Source organism: Micropterus dolomieu, linkage group LG14 (assembly GCF_021292245.1).
Source record: "Micropterus dolomieu isolate WLL.071019.BEF.003 ecotype Adirondacks linkage group LG14, ASM2129224v1, whole genome shotgun sequence".
Taxonomy (NCBI): Eukaryota; Metazoa; Chordata; class Actinopteri; order Centrarchiformes; family Centrarchidae; genus Micropterus; species Micropterus dolomieu.
In genome coordinates, this window is record NC_060163.1 from 22,689,623 (window position 1) to 22,705,849 (window position 16,227).

The 16,227-nt window shown below is 40.6% G+C and overlaps 1 protein-coding gene across 2 annotated transcripts in view; it reads right to left on the reverse strand.

The window, feature by feature from the left end:
• LOC123983180 (vesicle-fusing ATPase-like) overlaps window positions 1–16,227 on the reverse strand; it is a 30,023-nt gene that overhangs the window by 4,848 nt on the left and 8,948 nt on the right. For both annotated transcript variants that reach the window (XR_006828147.1, XM_046069320.1), the window contains exons 5-19: window positions 14,595–14,761; window positions 14,132–14,239; window positions 13,836–13,911; window positions 13,057–13,212; window positions 10,680–10,879; window positions 8,270–8,435; window positions 8,026–8,100; window positions 6,992–7,179; window positions 5,888–5,983; window positions 4,787–4,943; window positions 4,479–4,612; window positions 3,973–4,039; window positions 3,710–3,789; window positions 2,068–2,202; window positions 1,530–1,643 (exon numbers count right to left, since the gene is read on the reverse strand). Coding sequence is in view for 1 of the 2 variants with exons in the window: in XM_046069320.1 (XP_045925276.1) it covers window positions 1,530–1,643; window positions 2,068–2,202; window positions 3,710–3,789; window positions 3,973–4,039; window positions 4,479–4,612; window positions 4,787–4,943; window positions 5,888–5,983; window positions 6,992–7,179; window positions 8,026–8,100; window positions 8,270–8,435; window positions 10,680–10,879; window positions 13,057–13,212; window positions 13,836–13,911; window positions 14,132–14,239; window positions 14,595–14,761 (1,919 nt within the window). In the remaining variant the exon portion in view is untranslated. The remainder of the gene's footprint in view (window positions 1–1,529; window positions 1,644–2,067; window positions 2,203–3,709; window positions 3,790–3,972; window positions 4,040–4,478; window positions 4,613–4,786; window positions 4,944–5,887; window positions 5,984–6,991; window positions 7,180–8,025; window positions 8,101–8,269; window positions 8,436–10,679; window positions 10,880–13,056; window positions 13,213–13,835; window positions 13,912–14,131; window positions 14,240–14,594; window positions 14,762–16,227) is intronic.

The window sequence follows — 16,227 nt, forward strand, 5'->3', positions numbered from 1 at the left end:
GAAAAACTGCCATGTGTTCCTATTCTGACACAGAACTGAATCCCACCAGGAATTTCTCTCTATTTGCACTGCACTGTTATTTAACAGGTGAGAACTAGCAGAATGCTAGCCCCAAGCCTGTCGAGTGGGGGTGTGTAGGTGAGTAATGAAACAAAACATTTATTTGATTGAAAGTATGTAAAGAGATTTATAAAATTAAAGCATTTACTACAAATCACTAGGCTTCCCAAGAACGCCGTGACTCAGGGAGTAATGGGAGTACAGACAGTATGACTGATCTAGACTTTCTGCAGAACAGGTCGAATTGATGATCCTAGTGTTTTGACAGGGTAAAGGCCCTTACAAGGCTTTACAAGTAAATCATTTGGGTACAGTGCAAACAGAAATAACTACAACAATTTTGACAGGGACTCTCAGGGAAAAATGCAAAAAAACATAACTCCTCGGCCAAACCACAAAACCCCTAAAGGCAGCTTTAAAAAGGTGAGTTTATACCTACAGTGCTTATTTACATACACAAGGAAGCCAAGAATCTGCTTTGTATGTTTTCATTCGTTTCCACAGTTGGATGGCATGTCTTTTTTTTTTAACCTGCCATATGTCTTTGCTTCTAGGATAACGGATCATTATTGATTTTGCTCTTGCTCTAAACCGTAGGTAGCATCCCTTTGATTCAGCACACGTGAGTGTAACTTGGAAAGCTCCGCAGAACATGGTTTCATAACTATGACTGCATCAGCTCTCCACCATGTCGAGAATGGTTTGTGAACTAGAAATGTACTGGATCCTTCTTCTCAACAAATCATCAGAAAACCCACACAGTTTTTCATTCCAGTTAATAGATGACAGTTTTTTTTTTTTGTTTTTTTTAAGATGGAGACAGATTCTGTTGACTGGTGAGAATGCCGGCCAGATGTCGAGGAAGAGGAGGGACAAGCTGCTCGAGCTCAGTCTTCACGATTAGAAAAACAATACAGAGGCAATTTGATATTTGTGTTTCAGAATATATATATATATATATATATATATATATATATATATATATATATATGATGCTCTTTACAACTTAGTGTACTTGACCTAGTATGTGATACCACCAGTGCACATGGAGTTACATCAGCATTACATTTATCATAAGAGCATCACATAGTCATGTGAATATATAAGGTTAGATGCTAGCAGCTCTGTGAGGCTGTACTTATGGACAGTGGTGCTTTGAGCCAAATTCTAACATCAGCATGCTAACAAACTCACAATGACAATGCTAACATGCTGATGTTTAGCAGATATAATTTTTACCATGTTCACTATGTAGTTTAACATGCTAACATCTACTATTGGGATCAGTCCTTTGCGAACCGTGACCGTCTGTATAAAAGTTCATGACAATTCACCCACTAGTTGTTGGGACATTACAGTCTGGACCAAAGTGATTGACCGTCCAACAAACAGAGCGGCAAAGCCATTCTGCTAGCCGTAGTTCAAAAATGCAAATGCAAAAAAAAAAAAAATGATAGTCTCTTTCTCACCTGCACGGACATTTCAATCAGCATGAGCAACTTTTTTATGCCAATCCACATATTTAGGCCTTTCACAGCTTTAGCTATGCTTGCCCGCTCCACCTCCTGAAAACTGCCCAGCAGCTGTGGGGAGAAGTCAGAGGACAGCAATCAGGCATGGGATTCAAATAGGTTATATCACTATTTAAAATGCAAGAAAGAATTTCACACTATAGTACATATCAGCATAAAATAAATGCTGCTGTGTAGTCCAAGTGTGTCAGTATAGAAGTAATGCACATTATAGATTGTGAATAAAACATCATTCAGAAAATATCATTCTTGAAAACGTTGACTAGTGATTATAAATCTGTGCTTAGAGTTGCTTTTAAGTACTGATAATTTCACGTGTTCCTAACATGATATAGATCATTTGGTAATACTCTTTGTACAAAGGTGTGCGTTACAATTGTGAGACAGAGAGGCTGAGTAAGTGTATATCAAGTGTATTAAATAGTTAGGGTTTAAAAGTGCTGTGTATGCATGCATAGATGTGTGTGTCTGTTACCTCCAGGGCCTCGACCAGCTGCTCTCCCCTGGATATGTTGGGAATGTGGATGGTAGTGCTGAAAGCATCCAACATCTCCATTTCCTGGAGGACGTCTTTACGACTTGTGGTGCCGATGATCAGTAGCTTACGACCCTGAAAGAGAAGCAGACATGGCTTCAGACTTTCGTTTCATTCAACCGGCAAGTTGGTCATTTTCTTTATCTGCTTTCCTCTTAACAGTCACTGGGAAAGCAAAGAGACTGACAGTCAGGTTGATTATGTGATTTTAACTTTTTTTACTCACTACCCGTTTGTTTATGGAAAGAAAAGAAAACAGTAACAAGGGAGGAGAGAAGAGATAAGGCAGAGTCATGACTGTCTGATGGATATAAATCGAGATTGGGCATATGGATTGCACCTACACATTTTGTAATAACAGTGAAAGTGCAGGTTCACTGCGTCCAGTAAAATCTTTCTGCAAGTCTGTGTCAGACGGTGCTGTTAGTTTTGAGGCATGGGTGAACTGTAGCGCTATGATAAAAAACAACCTTTGGCCACAGTGCTGTTTTTCCTCCTTTACTCAAAAATGCTTAAAATGTCCCGTCATACAGCGTTCTCTGCATCATTTCAGGTTATATTCCAGTTAGTTGGTTTGTAGCTGTGGCTCACAGCATGTTGTGAGAATTTGGTTACATTTATGACACTATCATAACTGCAATGCAGACTGTCTCTGATCGCCAAACCTTCTTGTCAGCCGTTGGTGGACGTGTGTCACAGTGAGATCTAGGATCAGGGTTTTAAAATTGACACCCAAAGATTTCATCAGATATCTCTCATGATTGTGTGATTTTGTCCCAGATGAAAGTTGATAGTGTATTAGGGCCTAAAGTCCCAACCAGAGCACAGACAATAAAAAACAGGAGAGATGAGAAGAAAGAATAGGACAGAAAACAACAGAGGGACAACAGTAGAGAAGACAAACACGAGCAAAAGAAGAGAAGCAAAAGAAATGCAGGTCCACTAAGCCGACAAGTTGGAGAAGGAACAGGAGAAGAAGATGAAGGAGGACAGGCAGAGGAGTGGCGAGTAGACAGGGGGATTATGGCTGCCGGCTGCCCCCCCATGGCGTGGGGGGTTGTGATGCTGCATGCAGATGAGGTGCCACACAGGCGGCGGTGCTGCCAGGTCCTGGCTCTCTCACAGAGCCCATTCTCCTCCCTGTCCCCCTGGCCTCCCCCGGCCCCAGGCACCCCGCTGGGCCCAGCGCTTTACAACCCCAGAGGAGCACTGCAGCCAGGCATTCAACACCAGGCCCTGCGCCACTTCTCATGCACATGCAGCCATATAGTGGGCTATGCTCTCATTCACAAACCCATCAACAGACACACACAAACTACAACCAAAGAAACTATGAGAAATGGGTCTCTACCACCACCATTCACTGTGAGCACAACAGGCCTGGGCCTAAACACTCGCTAATAACCATACACTCACACACAGTCGCTCACATATGCCAGTCGCAGCCAAAGACCTCCAACAATTCCTCACCAGACTTTGCGCTGGCATCAATAAGATCTGCTGCCCTCTTTCTGCCACCAAAGGACTAGCAACCCCACAGCGAGCATGCTACAAATAAATACCACAACAAAGTGTTTGTTACCTTCGGAGGAGGTTTCTTCAGCAGCACCAGTAAAGCTTGTAACACCAGGTTGGAGAAACGAGGGCCAATTGGGACGTAGTCTAATGAGACAGATCATTTTCTGTTAGCAATGTTCTGATTTCCCATATAGATTTATTCACATTTGAATGTCCATCCAAATAAACATGACTTTAGGTATACAATATTCAACTCACCAGCAGCAGAACAAAAAATGTTTTTATTAGCTGGCTTGTGACTCTCTGAAGGGACAAATGGATTCTTACCTAACAGACGTTCAATTTCATCTACAACCACGCAGCTCAGCTGGGACTTGTAGGCGTCTTCAAATATCTATTACAGGGAATAAAAGTGCAAACAGACACGGTTAAAAACAGACACATAGCTTTATGCATGACATGAAAGCACTAAAACGGATTATTTGTTTGTTATGGTATTAGTAAACAGTGGTTAATTTAAAAAATATGCTTCTAAATGTTTTCAATTAAAAAAAATCTTCCATATTTAATGAGGCAGTTTGAGTACTTAAGTCCAATTTAATAAAGCCATTAATTATTCTCAACAGCATCCATAAGATGAGAAACAACTGCATTGCTTGAACCCCATCTGCCATGCATCAGCACTGGAGATACATTTTTCACACCTTCACATACTTTATGTACAAATCCCAAACATTTGTAGACCTAGAGATGACTAAGATGACTTTCTATATTTCAAGACTTTCTACTCAAGCGTGTAAAGATTTGTAACATTGCCAACTGGTGCGTGTTACCTTTTTGATGGCTTGGCATTTGGCGATCTCCGAGTGTCCGATCATCTTGTCGGGGGAGCAGATCTTGATAAAGGGGAACTGGGACTCTTCAGAGATCTTAGCAGCTAGTGCAGTTTTCCCACTGTTAGGTGGACCTGATGAAAGGGGATTAATCATAAATCAGATGTTTCAAATTACAGTTTTTATTTTAGGGCCTTTTAAAAAGGTTTATTACGTGTACAACTGCTGTGTACTGGCTAAGGATGTTTGGCCTGCATGTTTGAGTTGCATGAGGTGAGTTTGTGTGAGTGGATGTGTGCGAGTCCCACCTTCAAGTAGCACAGAGACCAGCGGTGTGCGGTCGCTGTTCTTCGTCTGCTGCACCAGCAGCCCCCCATCCTCTAGGACCGCTGACACTGGGTCACCCCATCGGATTATCCCGTTCATGATGTAGCTGGCGTAGTCCTCTTGATTGGTACCAAACGCCTGGACAGAATAAGAAAAGATGATCGTTTTGAAGTTGAGAACATTAGAAAGAAAATATATACTGTAAATGTTTCCCTGCCCATTGTAATCTTGCATCACCTGCACAAGTGCTGTCTGTGAATCATCTTCAGGTGAATTATATTTCCTGATTATATGCAGAAACCCCCTGAACAGATTCAATTTAAGTTGAGTGGTCTCTGAGAATTTTCAGCCATGGGCAAAGTGGAAAAAATTACTTTCCTCCACCTGTCCAACTGGCTGTTCTTTGCCACAGAAACTAGAACCAGATCACAGAGGTTTTACAGAAGTTAACATACATTAGTTTTTTGTGCTGGAGGCTGATCAGATGAACAGACCAGACTCTGGAATACTCAACATCTTGATTGTACGAGATTATATTTCAAAAGTTTTGTGTAGTTCAGATTTAGATGAAGATGTCACGGTAAACAACATACATTAATGACACTAAATAGATATGTGCAAGTAAGCTTGAGCACAAAGTCTTCCCCCAAATCGCGGATTAAATTAAGTACAGTATAATTGTAAATAGCAGACATACACAGAAAAACAACAAGAACGACAATAGCAGGTAAAAGAAACACAAGAAAAAGGAATAAGGACAAAGGGTTTCACCGATTTTACCAGCACACTTAAGAAAGCACAAGAACAACTCTTTTTGTTGAGTCTAATTACTATTATTACAGTTCTTGGCTGTTATTTTTAAAAGTCTGTTTATATTTTCAACAGCGTTTGCTCAGGACAGCGTGAGAAGAATGGGATTGTGAATTGTTCATTTGGAACTTTGGGTTATTTGATTTATAAAAGTTGTGGCTGTCACATTTATGTCATGTAGTCTATATTCTTTATTTTTCAACAAAACATTTAACACAGGAATGGAAGGAGACGCAGAAAAGATATACAGAGCGTGATGTGAAGCTACTTACAGGTTTGATGTCGTTATTCAGTGAGCTCATGAAGTCAAGTCTGCTGACCAGCAGCTTCTCTGCCGTCTCAATGTTTACCTCCACTGTGTTAGTGGCCTACAACAAACATAATGTAACACAAATTGAGCTAGCTAATAATAACAGTTACCTTTGTTCCCTAGCTAATGAAAGCCATTACATGAAGTATTGCACAGTTAGATTGCACAATGTGTCAGCAGACAATGTGCTCCCACAGAGCAGAAAGGTCAGACCGAGTGTTTAGACGAGTGAAGAAAAACGTCACAGCCATCAGACATGTGTAAGGCCCTTGTCTGTCATTTATCATCACCCTCCAATATCTGCTGCTCCATGTGTGTCTGTGTGTGCCTGTGTGGGTGGGGGGGCAGAACATTTAATAGATGAGAACTTCACCTTATCCGTCTGTCCAACTAAGCTGTGTAGATTTCAGCCTATGCACCTGATAAAACACTTATCTGAAGCCCAATCCTTCCTCACCAGAGTGGCACTATACAGCAGTGTACCATGCCAGCCATGTGTGGCTTATTCCACTGGGTACTTCTACAAAACACATTCTATAATAAAGTTTTCAATTATTAATTTTCAATTATTAATTTTATTTTTATCATAAAATCAATGTGTCTGCAGGTATTCCTTTCTGGAAGCATACTGCCCCAGCAACCTCCAGCAATAACATAGTATGTATATAGAACTGAGAGGGAAGACCCAGATGGAAGAAAATATGCAAGCCACTCACTGCTATTAATTAAGCTTATTGCTAATTGCAGTAATAACTGAAGGCAACTTAGAAAGTGGATTAACATTTTTGTTAGCTCATATCTTCTGTCATCTGGACTATAGTGGCTGCACAGTCAGAGAACAGAGAATTTTTGGCTCTGAGAGAGTGTGAGGGCTTTTTCTTTCCTCTTTTCTGAAACTCTATGGACTAAATGATTGAAACAAATACAGAGAGACTAAGAGTAAATGATAGTAAAACCTTTACAAATAGAACTCCTTTTCTCCAATCATAAAGATTGTATGGAAGTGGACACATACAGAGAATAAATGTGAGCAGTAAAATGCCAAATGTCCCTTGAAGTATCTGACCTTGATATGTCTGTTCATGGCAGTGGACTGTGCAGCCCTGACCAGGCCCTCCAGCTCTGCACCGCTGTAGTTCTTAGTCTCCACGGCCAGCTCCTCAATGTCTACGTCACCGGCCAGCAGTTCGTGCTGACGCATCTTTGCTGTGTGAATGTGAAGGATCTGAATTCGTCCCCTTTCATCTGGTAACCCTGGAAGAAGAGAGGGGAAATAAGGGGCTTTAAACTTTGGCAAAAAGAGTTATGTGTTTAACTTAATGTCATTGTCATTCAGGAAAGGTATGCTGACCACGTAAGGTGCACTGCCTCTGTACTGTGCACAGCACTGAGCAGCAAGATTGTAATTAAACTACAGGCTGCTGCTCCTCAAAGACATTTTAACAGATCAACAGCTGTGAGATTTAACTATACTTTTTATGATTTGAATGTAGTTAATCCGGAAACATGTTTATGACAAATCATTCTGTTTACCACAAAAATTAATGGATTATACTGGCAATTAGGGCTGGGCAATAAAACAATGATATTATCGCAATATAATTTTCTTCAATATCAATATAATAAACGTTCAATATACTTTCAATAAATATTTGGTTTAATTTATTTGAATCATGAACAAATTAGCAGTTATTTTTTCTGTTAAATATTTGTAAAAGAAGTTTTTATCATAATAGTTTTGAATGTTCTCCCTCAGATTTGTTAAGTGATCCACTGTTTGGCATCAAGTTTTTGTCCCATTCTGACCATAAAGAAAAGTTTAACCACATAATTAACCATCTAGTTTCTTCAATTTTCAATCAGGAGCAAAAATCAGCCTTTAAACTTGAAAGAAATAACGATTTGACATTCATTGTGATATCGACCTGAAATGTTTTTATCGTGATAACAGTTTTGGCCATATCGCCCAGCCCTACTGGTCTATCAAGAGATCTATGTTGTCATTAATAGAGTTTTAATTCCATCCAGTCGACTAAAGAGATAAACTGTATGGCATCAACACTTGAGTGAAACCATATCAGCGTGTTCTTCACTTCTTACCGATCTCCATCTTCACCTCCAGTCTTCCTGGCCTCAACAAGGCCTCATCTATCAAGTCAGGCCTGTTGGTCATACCTGAGGGCGGGACAGATGGACAGATAGTGGAAAGAAGAGACAGCAGAGGGAAAAGATGAATGAGAGAGGGATCAGTGAGCGTGCACATGTTCAGCGATGACATCTCAGAGCCTCTGAGTTTTTAAGCTGTGATACTTTGTATTAGGAGAAAGCGTGGGTTTATTTGTACCTATGACCAGGATGTTGTTGAGCTGCTCCACTCCATCTATCTTGGACAGAAGCTGGTTGACTACGGTGTCGTGGACTCCTGTGCTGCCTGCCATGCTGCCACGCTGTTTACAGATTGCGTCGATCTCATCAAATATGATGATGTGCAGGCTGCTGTTAGCACCGTGCTGTTCAGCAGAGAGATGAGGAGAAAAATAAATGACAGAGAGAATGTGCTAACTGTAAATATATGTGTTGTCTACTACTGTCTTATACTACTGGTAATGAGGTCCTCTTGTCTTGCCCGTTACCAATTAGGGCAGCACAATATATCGTTTCTGCATCGTCATCGCAATGTGCCCTTGCGCAATAGTCACATGGCAGAACAATGCAATGTCAAGCAAGTGAAATTAACTCAAACACCTAAACTTTTTGCTGCTTGATATAAAAAGGAAAACTTGTATGGTTGTCATTTTCCATGACTAATCTACAACAGAAGTCTGTCTGATGTAATATCATTTACTCCGATTTAAGGGTTCTTTAGATATAGTGTTGTAGTACTCGAGACCGGTCTTAAGACCACTTTTTGATGGTCTTGTCTCGGACTCGACCACCTTTGTACTCGGTCTTGTCTCGGTCTCGGACACTGAGGACTCGGGATTTTATTTCAAGACCAGTCATGACCATAACTTTGGGAATATCAATAAATTGCTTTTGCATTGTCTGATTTGTTAACATCCTAACTTTGATTGGAAGTAAAACATATTTCTTCAAACGCAACCAATAATCCTAATTAAACGTGTTGTTACCGTTAACGACTGTCACCCCTCCCTGCGATGCCTACGTTGATTTCAGCTCTTAGTGTTTGTATGTGGGTGTTTTAATGGGAAAGTGGATCTTTCAGATCACTTTAAGAAGTACCTATGATCTTGTTCCACATTTTATTGCGTGCCATGCAATGCAGGGAACTGGTCTTGGTCTTGACTTGGTCTCGGTTTGGCCGGTCTTGACTACAACACTACTTAGATACAAGGAGTTCGTTGCTTGTAAGTGAGGAACGGGAGAAAACCACCGAAACAGTGGATTTGGTTGCAAAAAGAAAAGCAACTTTTGTAAACCACTCAGGGGGCTGGTGTATAGCTGCTCTTTAACTATTATTTATTATTTTGTTTAAAATATGTTTAGTGCATTAAAACTCAAGAAAGGATAGTTTGCACTAAAAGAAGCATCGCAACTTGCATTTTCCCTAACCAAATCACAATTTCAAAGAGTAACTGAAGTCATCTGGTGAAAAAATCGCAATATATAAATCGCAGAAAATAAAAATATTGTTTGTCATTTTTTACAATATCGTGCAGCCCTAAACCAATGTCCATAACCTATTTCTTTAGATGTACAGTGATTTTGCATGTGACGGTGGTGTAGAAGTTATTTACTTATATTATATATATATATATATATATATATATATATATATATATGTAAATAAATGTTAATATATATATAGGATTTCCAGTGTTTCCCAAACTTAAAAAATTAAGTTACATGCTTTTTGAGGTCTTGAGTAGTATTTACTCCCAAGGAAAGCATACTGGCCTTTTGCATGCCAATGTATTTATTAAACTAGACTATCTGGTACTTAACATCGACATTTCTCGTGGCCTTGTGAAGTTATTAAGTTAAAATAAATATATTAATTGTGAAAGTTAGTATTACTTTAAAAAATGAAACTTTACAGCTATATTAGAAAATAAAACCAACGATGTTTTACAAGAGACATAAATGCAGCAAGATGACAAAGACAAAGATCCTACAATCAGTTCTGGCCCTCAACTGAGAGACAGATGGAAAAAAACGAGAGAGCAGCAGGGTGGGGGGTTATCCCTCCATCTACAGACCTGTCAGTCTCAGCCCTAGCATTTAAAGCAGGTGTGGATCTGTCCTTATTGCACACTGGCTGGTGCGCGAGTGTGTATGTGTATGTGTGTGTGTGTGTTTGTAGGGAGGTCTAATAGGAGGTCAAAGGGAGCCCAGCCCCTCATTAGGTGGTGAAGAGTGAGGCTCGACACTACTGTCTCACCATCCAAACCAACCAAAAACTTTACCGGAGTTATTACAGCCATGTCTGGCTAAAGGGCATATCTCTCCACTCCTTGAGAAATTAGTTTTTTTTACATGTTTAGATAGATGAAATTCTTATCTGTGTTTCTTGTGAATAATGGGAGAATACCCTAGAAGACCTACTGTGACTTTTTTACCACATGTGTAGATAATAAGTTCAGCAAAGTCGCAGCGCTACAGGTAATGTATGTGGAGGTAATAAAACTGACTCATATATCTCTTGAAAGCTCTAGCAACAATAAAGTTGTTTTTAACGTACTATGGTCAAAGTAAAAGAGTGCGACTTTCAACATAATGGGATCTCCCCTCACCCTCTTCTGTTCTTCTTCTGCATCTGCAAACAGCTTCCTGATGTTGGCCTCAGACTCTCCGACGTACTTGTTGAGAATCTCTGGGCCATTGACGATCTTTGGCTCCCGGGCATTAAGCATCTTGCCAATCTGTCGTGCCATCAGGGTTTTACCGCAGCCTGGGGGTCCATACAACATGATTCCCTTCACATGCTTGCAGCCTGGAGACAGAGACACACAACCAGGGAGAAAGGAATTGAAGTTAGACTGAGCACAGGCACAGGCTGTTCATCTTATCAACAAGGAACCAACACACTGCAAATGTTTCTACTAGATCTCTTCTTTGTAAGGTAAAGCCCAAACAGAGGACTTTTGAGAAGCGTAGGACTTGCCCCCAACCAACATTTAGGACACAATTTGCCCTCCATTTTTCCTTAGACCATTGATTTACTATTGGAAGTTGTTATGACAACGTAAGTGGTGACCCATTAAGCATAGTCACAGTGCTTTGACACACTGCATTTCTGAAATGTAAAGAAAATCAATATCACACAAGGTTATTTACTACATTTAAAGATAGTTTAATGACTTTCTAGCATTTGAACTGGCTTTGAATTCTGTTGCTTTATTATAGTATCCCTTCATAATAGAAATGTTCACATGTTTGTTCAAAATGTCATTTTTTTTTTATTCCTTCTGTCACTTGACACACAGAATAGACAGGCTCATAACTGTTCTAAGCACCACAGCACCACGGATTTCCTTTGTTTCATTCCCTCTCCATAAAGATCAAGTGTGGATACTGCAAGCTCTCTACTCAAGTTTACAGTGTGGGTCTTTTAATGGCCTTTTGCACCTGCTTAATGACATTTAGCCCAGACTAATTGAGAGGCCCCAGATAACCATCAGAGCTGCCATTTGGGCCTGCTGAAGGAAAAGCAGCCAGGGTGACAGGTGGGGCAGGAGGGGAGGAGGAACGGCTTCTCTAGCAAGGCGGGGAAAACTTGTGTGGTTGTGTTGTGTTTGGGGGAGAAAGCGCTGAAGCTTCTGCCTGTCTGCCTCACCTCTCTGGGAGCAAAGGGGAGACAAGGTGAAACTGTCAAACTTTTGCTCCAACGCACACATAAAATGTGCAACTAGACGTGCACGCCACCTCTCTGTCAGCACCCGCTCTCCCTGCTCCCCACGCCTGCCAATTACAGCTTCACCTTTAGCTGGATGCTCTATCAGGGGATGCCATCTCATTACAGCAGCCAGCTGGCGACAGCCAAAGGCCGACTCCTGCACACAACCACCAGGCTAAAAGGTCAGCTCACACACTGCTGGACACTGCCACAGGCACTGAGCGCTGTGCGAATGGAGTGTCTATGCGTACCAGATTTAAGTAATGTGTGTATTTGGCCAGCTCAGAGGTCTTTACAACAGGTTTTCACAAGACTTCTAGGTCTGGGAGCAAGGATTAGGACTGATGTGATTGTATGCACATGTGTGCAGAAAGGGAGGGTTTTGTGTATGAGTCACTAAGAAGACTACCTGATGGCTTTCATTACAATGAGCTGTTGTCCTTTGCAAAGTGAATCATCATAGTAATCTGACAGCTGTCAAAGAGCCATTAATGAGTGTGTGCAGAGATCACCGTCAGGGTATGCCAGGGCTTTTAGTCATGGTCGAGGCACCTCAGGAGGACGCTGCCCTGAGTGCTAATCATTGTTGTGGTTTTGCCGATTCAGCAATGACACAAGGAATTATTCAAAGCTTTATTTTCCATAATGTTGATTTAAGAATTAAACACAAGCTGAATTTAATACCTGAAAGCAGTTATTACGTTTGGCAGGTATTCCTATGCAGTTTGACCTGAATGCTGAAAGATACTTTACCAGTTCTGAGAGAGACAACAGTGTTTCTCACAAGATTGTTTTGTGTGCTCTTTTGAGCTTCCAACATTTAGCATGTTGAGGTGTTTCACCATGTAGAGGTCACCAAATGAGATAATTCTGAAGACACCTATCTTCTAGCAGAAGGAGCCACTTGGTGCACCTGTAGATGATGAGTGGATTGACACACAGTGCTGGTGATAAGGTTAAAATGACTCAGCCCGAAAGGTGAATAACTATTGGTTGCTGAAGAAGGCATAGTGAAAACATCAGTGCATTGTACTCCCCTATTCTGAATGTAGGGACTGAGCAATTTAACAGATTTGGGAGTGCAATTTTTCTTTTACCTTTCACAAAAGACTTGCGAAATACACAAGACTATTTAAAAAAAGCCAGAGATGAAAATGTGAAAATGAAAATGTCCTCAACACATGTACAATCTTATGAAATGATCATCTGACTTGCAGTGAAACAGCATAAAAAGCAACAGGCACAAACAAATGAAGAGGAAGAGAGAAACTCACCCATCTGTTCTACAATGTCTGGAGGGAAAACTCGGGATGCAAAGGCTCTACGGAAGATGTCAGAAAACTCCTTGTCAAGACCGCCAATACCCATCCTCTCAAAGTTCCAGTCTGGGCTGATGATGGACTGGCGAGACCCTCGGGTCTTGGCTTTCCCTGGAGGGTCAGACAAAAACAGACACTAAAATCAAAAGGAGGGCCTAATGTTTTTGATTAGTTATTGAAAAAGCACTTCTGTCAACTCTTACTGTATGCGTACAGCAGTGAGTCCCAAACTGGTAGTTTGCAGTGAAATTAATATTGTGCACAAGCTCCGTCTGAACAATTGCTTTGTCTTGAGGTAAATTTAGCAGTTTCTGACTGATTTGCTGGATAAGCAATATTCATATACCCAGAATATATCACAGTTAAACCTTGATATGAAAGGAAACTACTGTCAGGTGACCCTTGGCACAGCTGGACTTCAATATTGTGCCACTGCCAAAGAAATGTGAAAGGGAAAGCAAGCTGAGCAAAATGTGGGAAGTGTGCCTCCTTGTGGTTTTATGAAGAACTACCCTACAGCCAGTAGCCAGCTACAACACATTTTTTAAAATAAGTGTAAGGTTTGCAGTGGTTTTAGAAGTTCACTATCAGTCATTACCATGTCAGCTTTAGTATTTAACTACATAATTTCAAGTAATAAACTATCCTGTAGTTACTTGAGATGAAGTGCTCTTGTTTGTCAACAGGTGAAAAATAGCTATCTATTATAAAAGCCGTGCATTGTTGACACTCACCAACCAGATTCATGGATGAGCTCTCTGACTTCTCAAAAATCACCTGACTGTTTGCCAGCAACAAACCGATCTCAGTCTGTGAGAAGAAACAAAAAACATGATCATCGTTCAGGACACAGTACAATCAGCCATGTTTACTCTTTTAAATATGGAAGAAAGGTGGGAATCCAGTTACAACATTTAGCACTTCAGCTACATGGGGTTTAAATAAATTGTGTTAATAAAATGAATAACTACCGTGCTCTATATAAAAGCTTATATTGGTACAGAAGCCATCATGGGGCGGTGATTGATACCTTTGGTTTCTTGACAGAGGCTCGTTCTCCCTTTAGGATGCTGGGGTCCATGGCCTCAACATCCTTTATCAGCAAGCCGAACAGCTTATCACAGAAACTAAACACCAGCTAGAGAGAAACAAAACACAGAGGGAGCCAGGTACGATTTACTCCAAACAACTGCAAAAAAGTTGTCCTTCCATAGGAGAACATCAAACTAAATAAACAAATAAATGAAGATACAATTTATGCAACAATTGAAATGCTTAATTTAGCTGCTCTTGTAATGCCTGTTTTTGCTTTTACTGTGAACATACATTGCACTTTCGTTAATTCGTCTAGGACCCTATGATTTAAATATAAATAAGTCTCTCTCGCAGTTACAAACCTGAATTCCACTAAATTCTACAATAAACTCAGAGCTTGTCCAGTGCGAGTGAACGCTTAGACTGGCCCGTTATTAACCCCTTAAATCCCCAAGCACCTGCTGGCCGATGCTGAAGGCCTGGTTGTTGAAGCGCTGGATAAACTCATTGGCCATGTTGTCCGAGTCGTAAGGGTTGCTGTCCACATTCTTCTTCTGCAGGAAGTCGATTTCCACTGTCATGTTGCTTATACACTGTCTGGACTTGTCAAACGTGTAATTTGTTACTGTAAGAGGGGCAAAAGGTAGGTAGTAAGGGTTTATATTTTAGACAACAGCATCTCTCATTGACCTGGACTGTTTCTGATAGGTTAGTTAGTTCTCCTCAGAGCCTAACTACATATAATTTGGCCATATCACACTGATTCCTGCAGGTCCCCTTGAGAATTTGTCTAATTGAAAGTAAAGCTGTATCAACTGATTTTTGTGGCCACTTGGAGGAAAGAGGAATAGGCTAGAAGGACAAAATCTGACATCAGCTTTTAAAGTTGTAATGGCTAAGAGGTGCCTGTTTACCCAGACACTATATTATACGTAGTCATTTGATCCATTGTTACTGTAAAAATGTAGAGTTTCAATGTACTGTAGATGTTTCAATGCCTTGCTTCTCCGCGCACCAAAAAATAAATAAAATAAAATCACCTAAACAAAGCCTCGTTACTTCACACAGAAATGTCGCTTTGGTTTTGAATACGACAATCTGCCTCAGCATTCAAAAACAGAGCTGTAGACTCTGTTTAAAAGTGATCCATGTTCCAATACAAGCTTTATTGAACAAAATGACAATTATGGCAGTGAAACTATTTGTATTCCGTTTCATCATGGCCTCATATTTACTGCATCCATTCACACAAATGCAAAACCAAGGGTTTGGCCAGCAGATGTCGCCATTATTGTCTCAAATGCTTTGAAACTGAACTATTTTTGCTTTATAATGAGTCACTGCTTCGGAAAGCTTCGATTCACTATATCACTACTGAATATTACACACCTCTATATGCTCTATGGCATATCTACTAGTATCTCTGATATTTATGTATTATATAGATCTGATTATGTTCAATAAGATACTAACTGAACTGCAGTGTCAAAGATCGTTAGTATATTTTGAATGATCAGTAAATGCCTTGTTAGCCAGCTGTTAATGAAACAGCGATGCATTTATATCTTTTAATACACTGCTCAAAAAAATAAAGGGAAGACTAAAATAACACATCCTAGATCTGAATGAATGAAATAATCTCATTAAATACTCCTTTCTTTACATAGTTGAATGTGCTGACAACAAAATCACACACAAATTATCAATGGAAATCAAATTTATCAACCCATGGAGGTCTGGATTTGGAGTCACACTCAAAATCAAAGTGGAAAACCACACTACAGGCCAATCCAGCTTTGATGTAATGTCCATAAAACAAGTCAAAATGAGGCTCAGTAGTGTGTGTGGCCTCCACGTGCCTGTATGACCTCCCTACAACGCCTGGGCATGTTCCTGATGAGGTGGCGGATGGTCTCCTGAGGGATCTCCTCCCAGACCTGGACTAAAGCATCTGTGGTGCAACGTGGCGTTGGTGGATGGAGCGAGACATGATGTCCCAGATGTGCTCAATTGGATTCAGGTCTGGGGAACGGGCGGGCCGGTCCATAGCATCAATGCCTTCCTCTTGCAGGAACTGCTGACACACTCCAG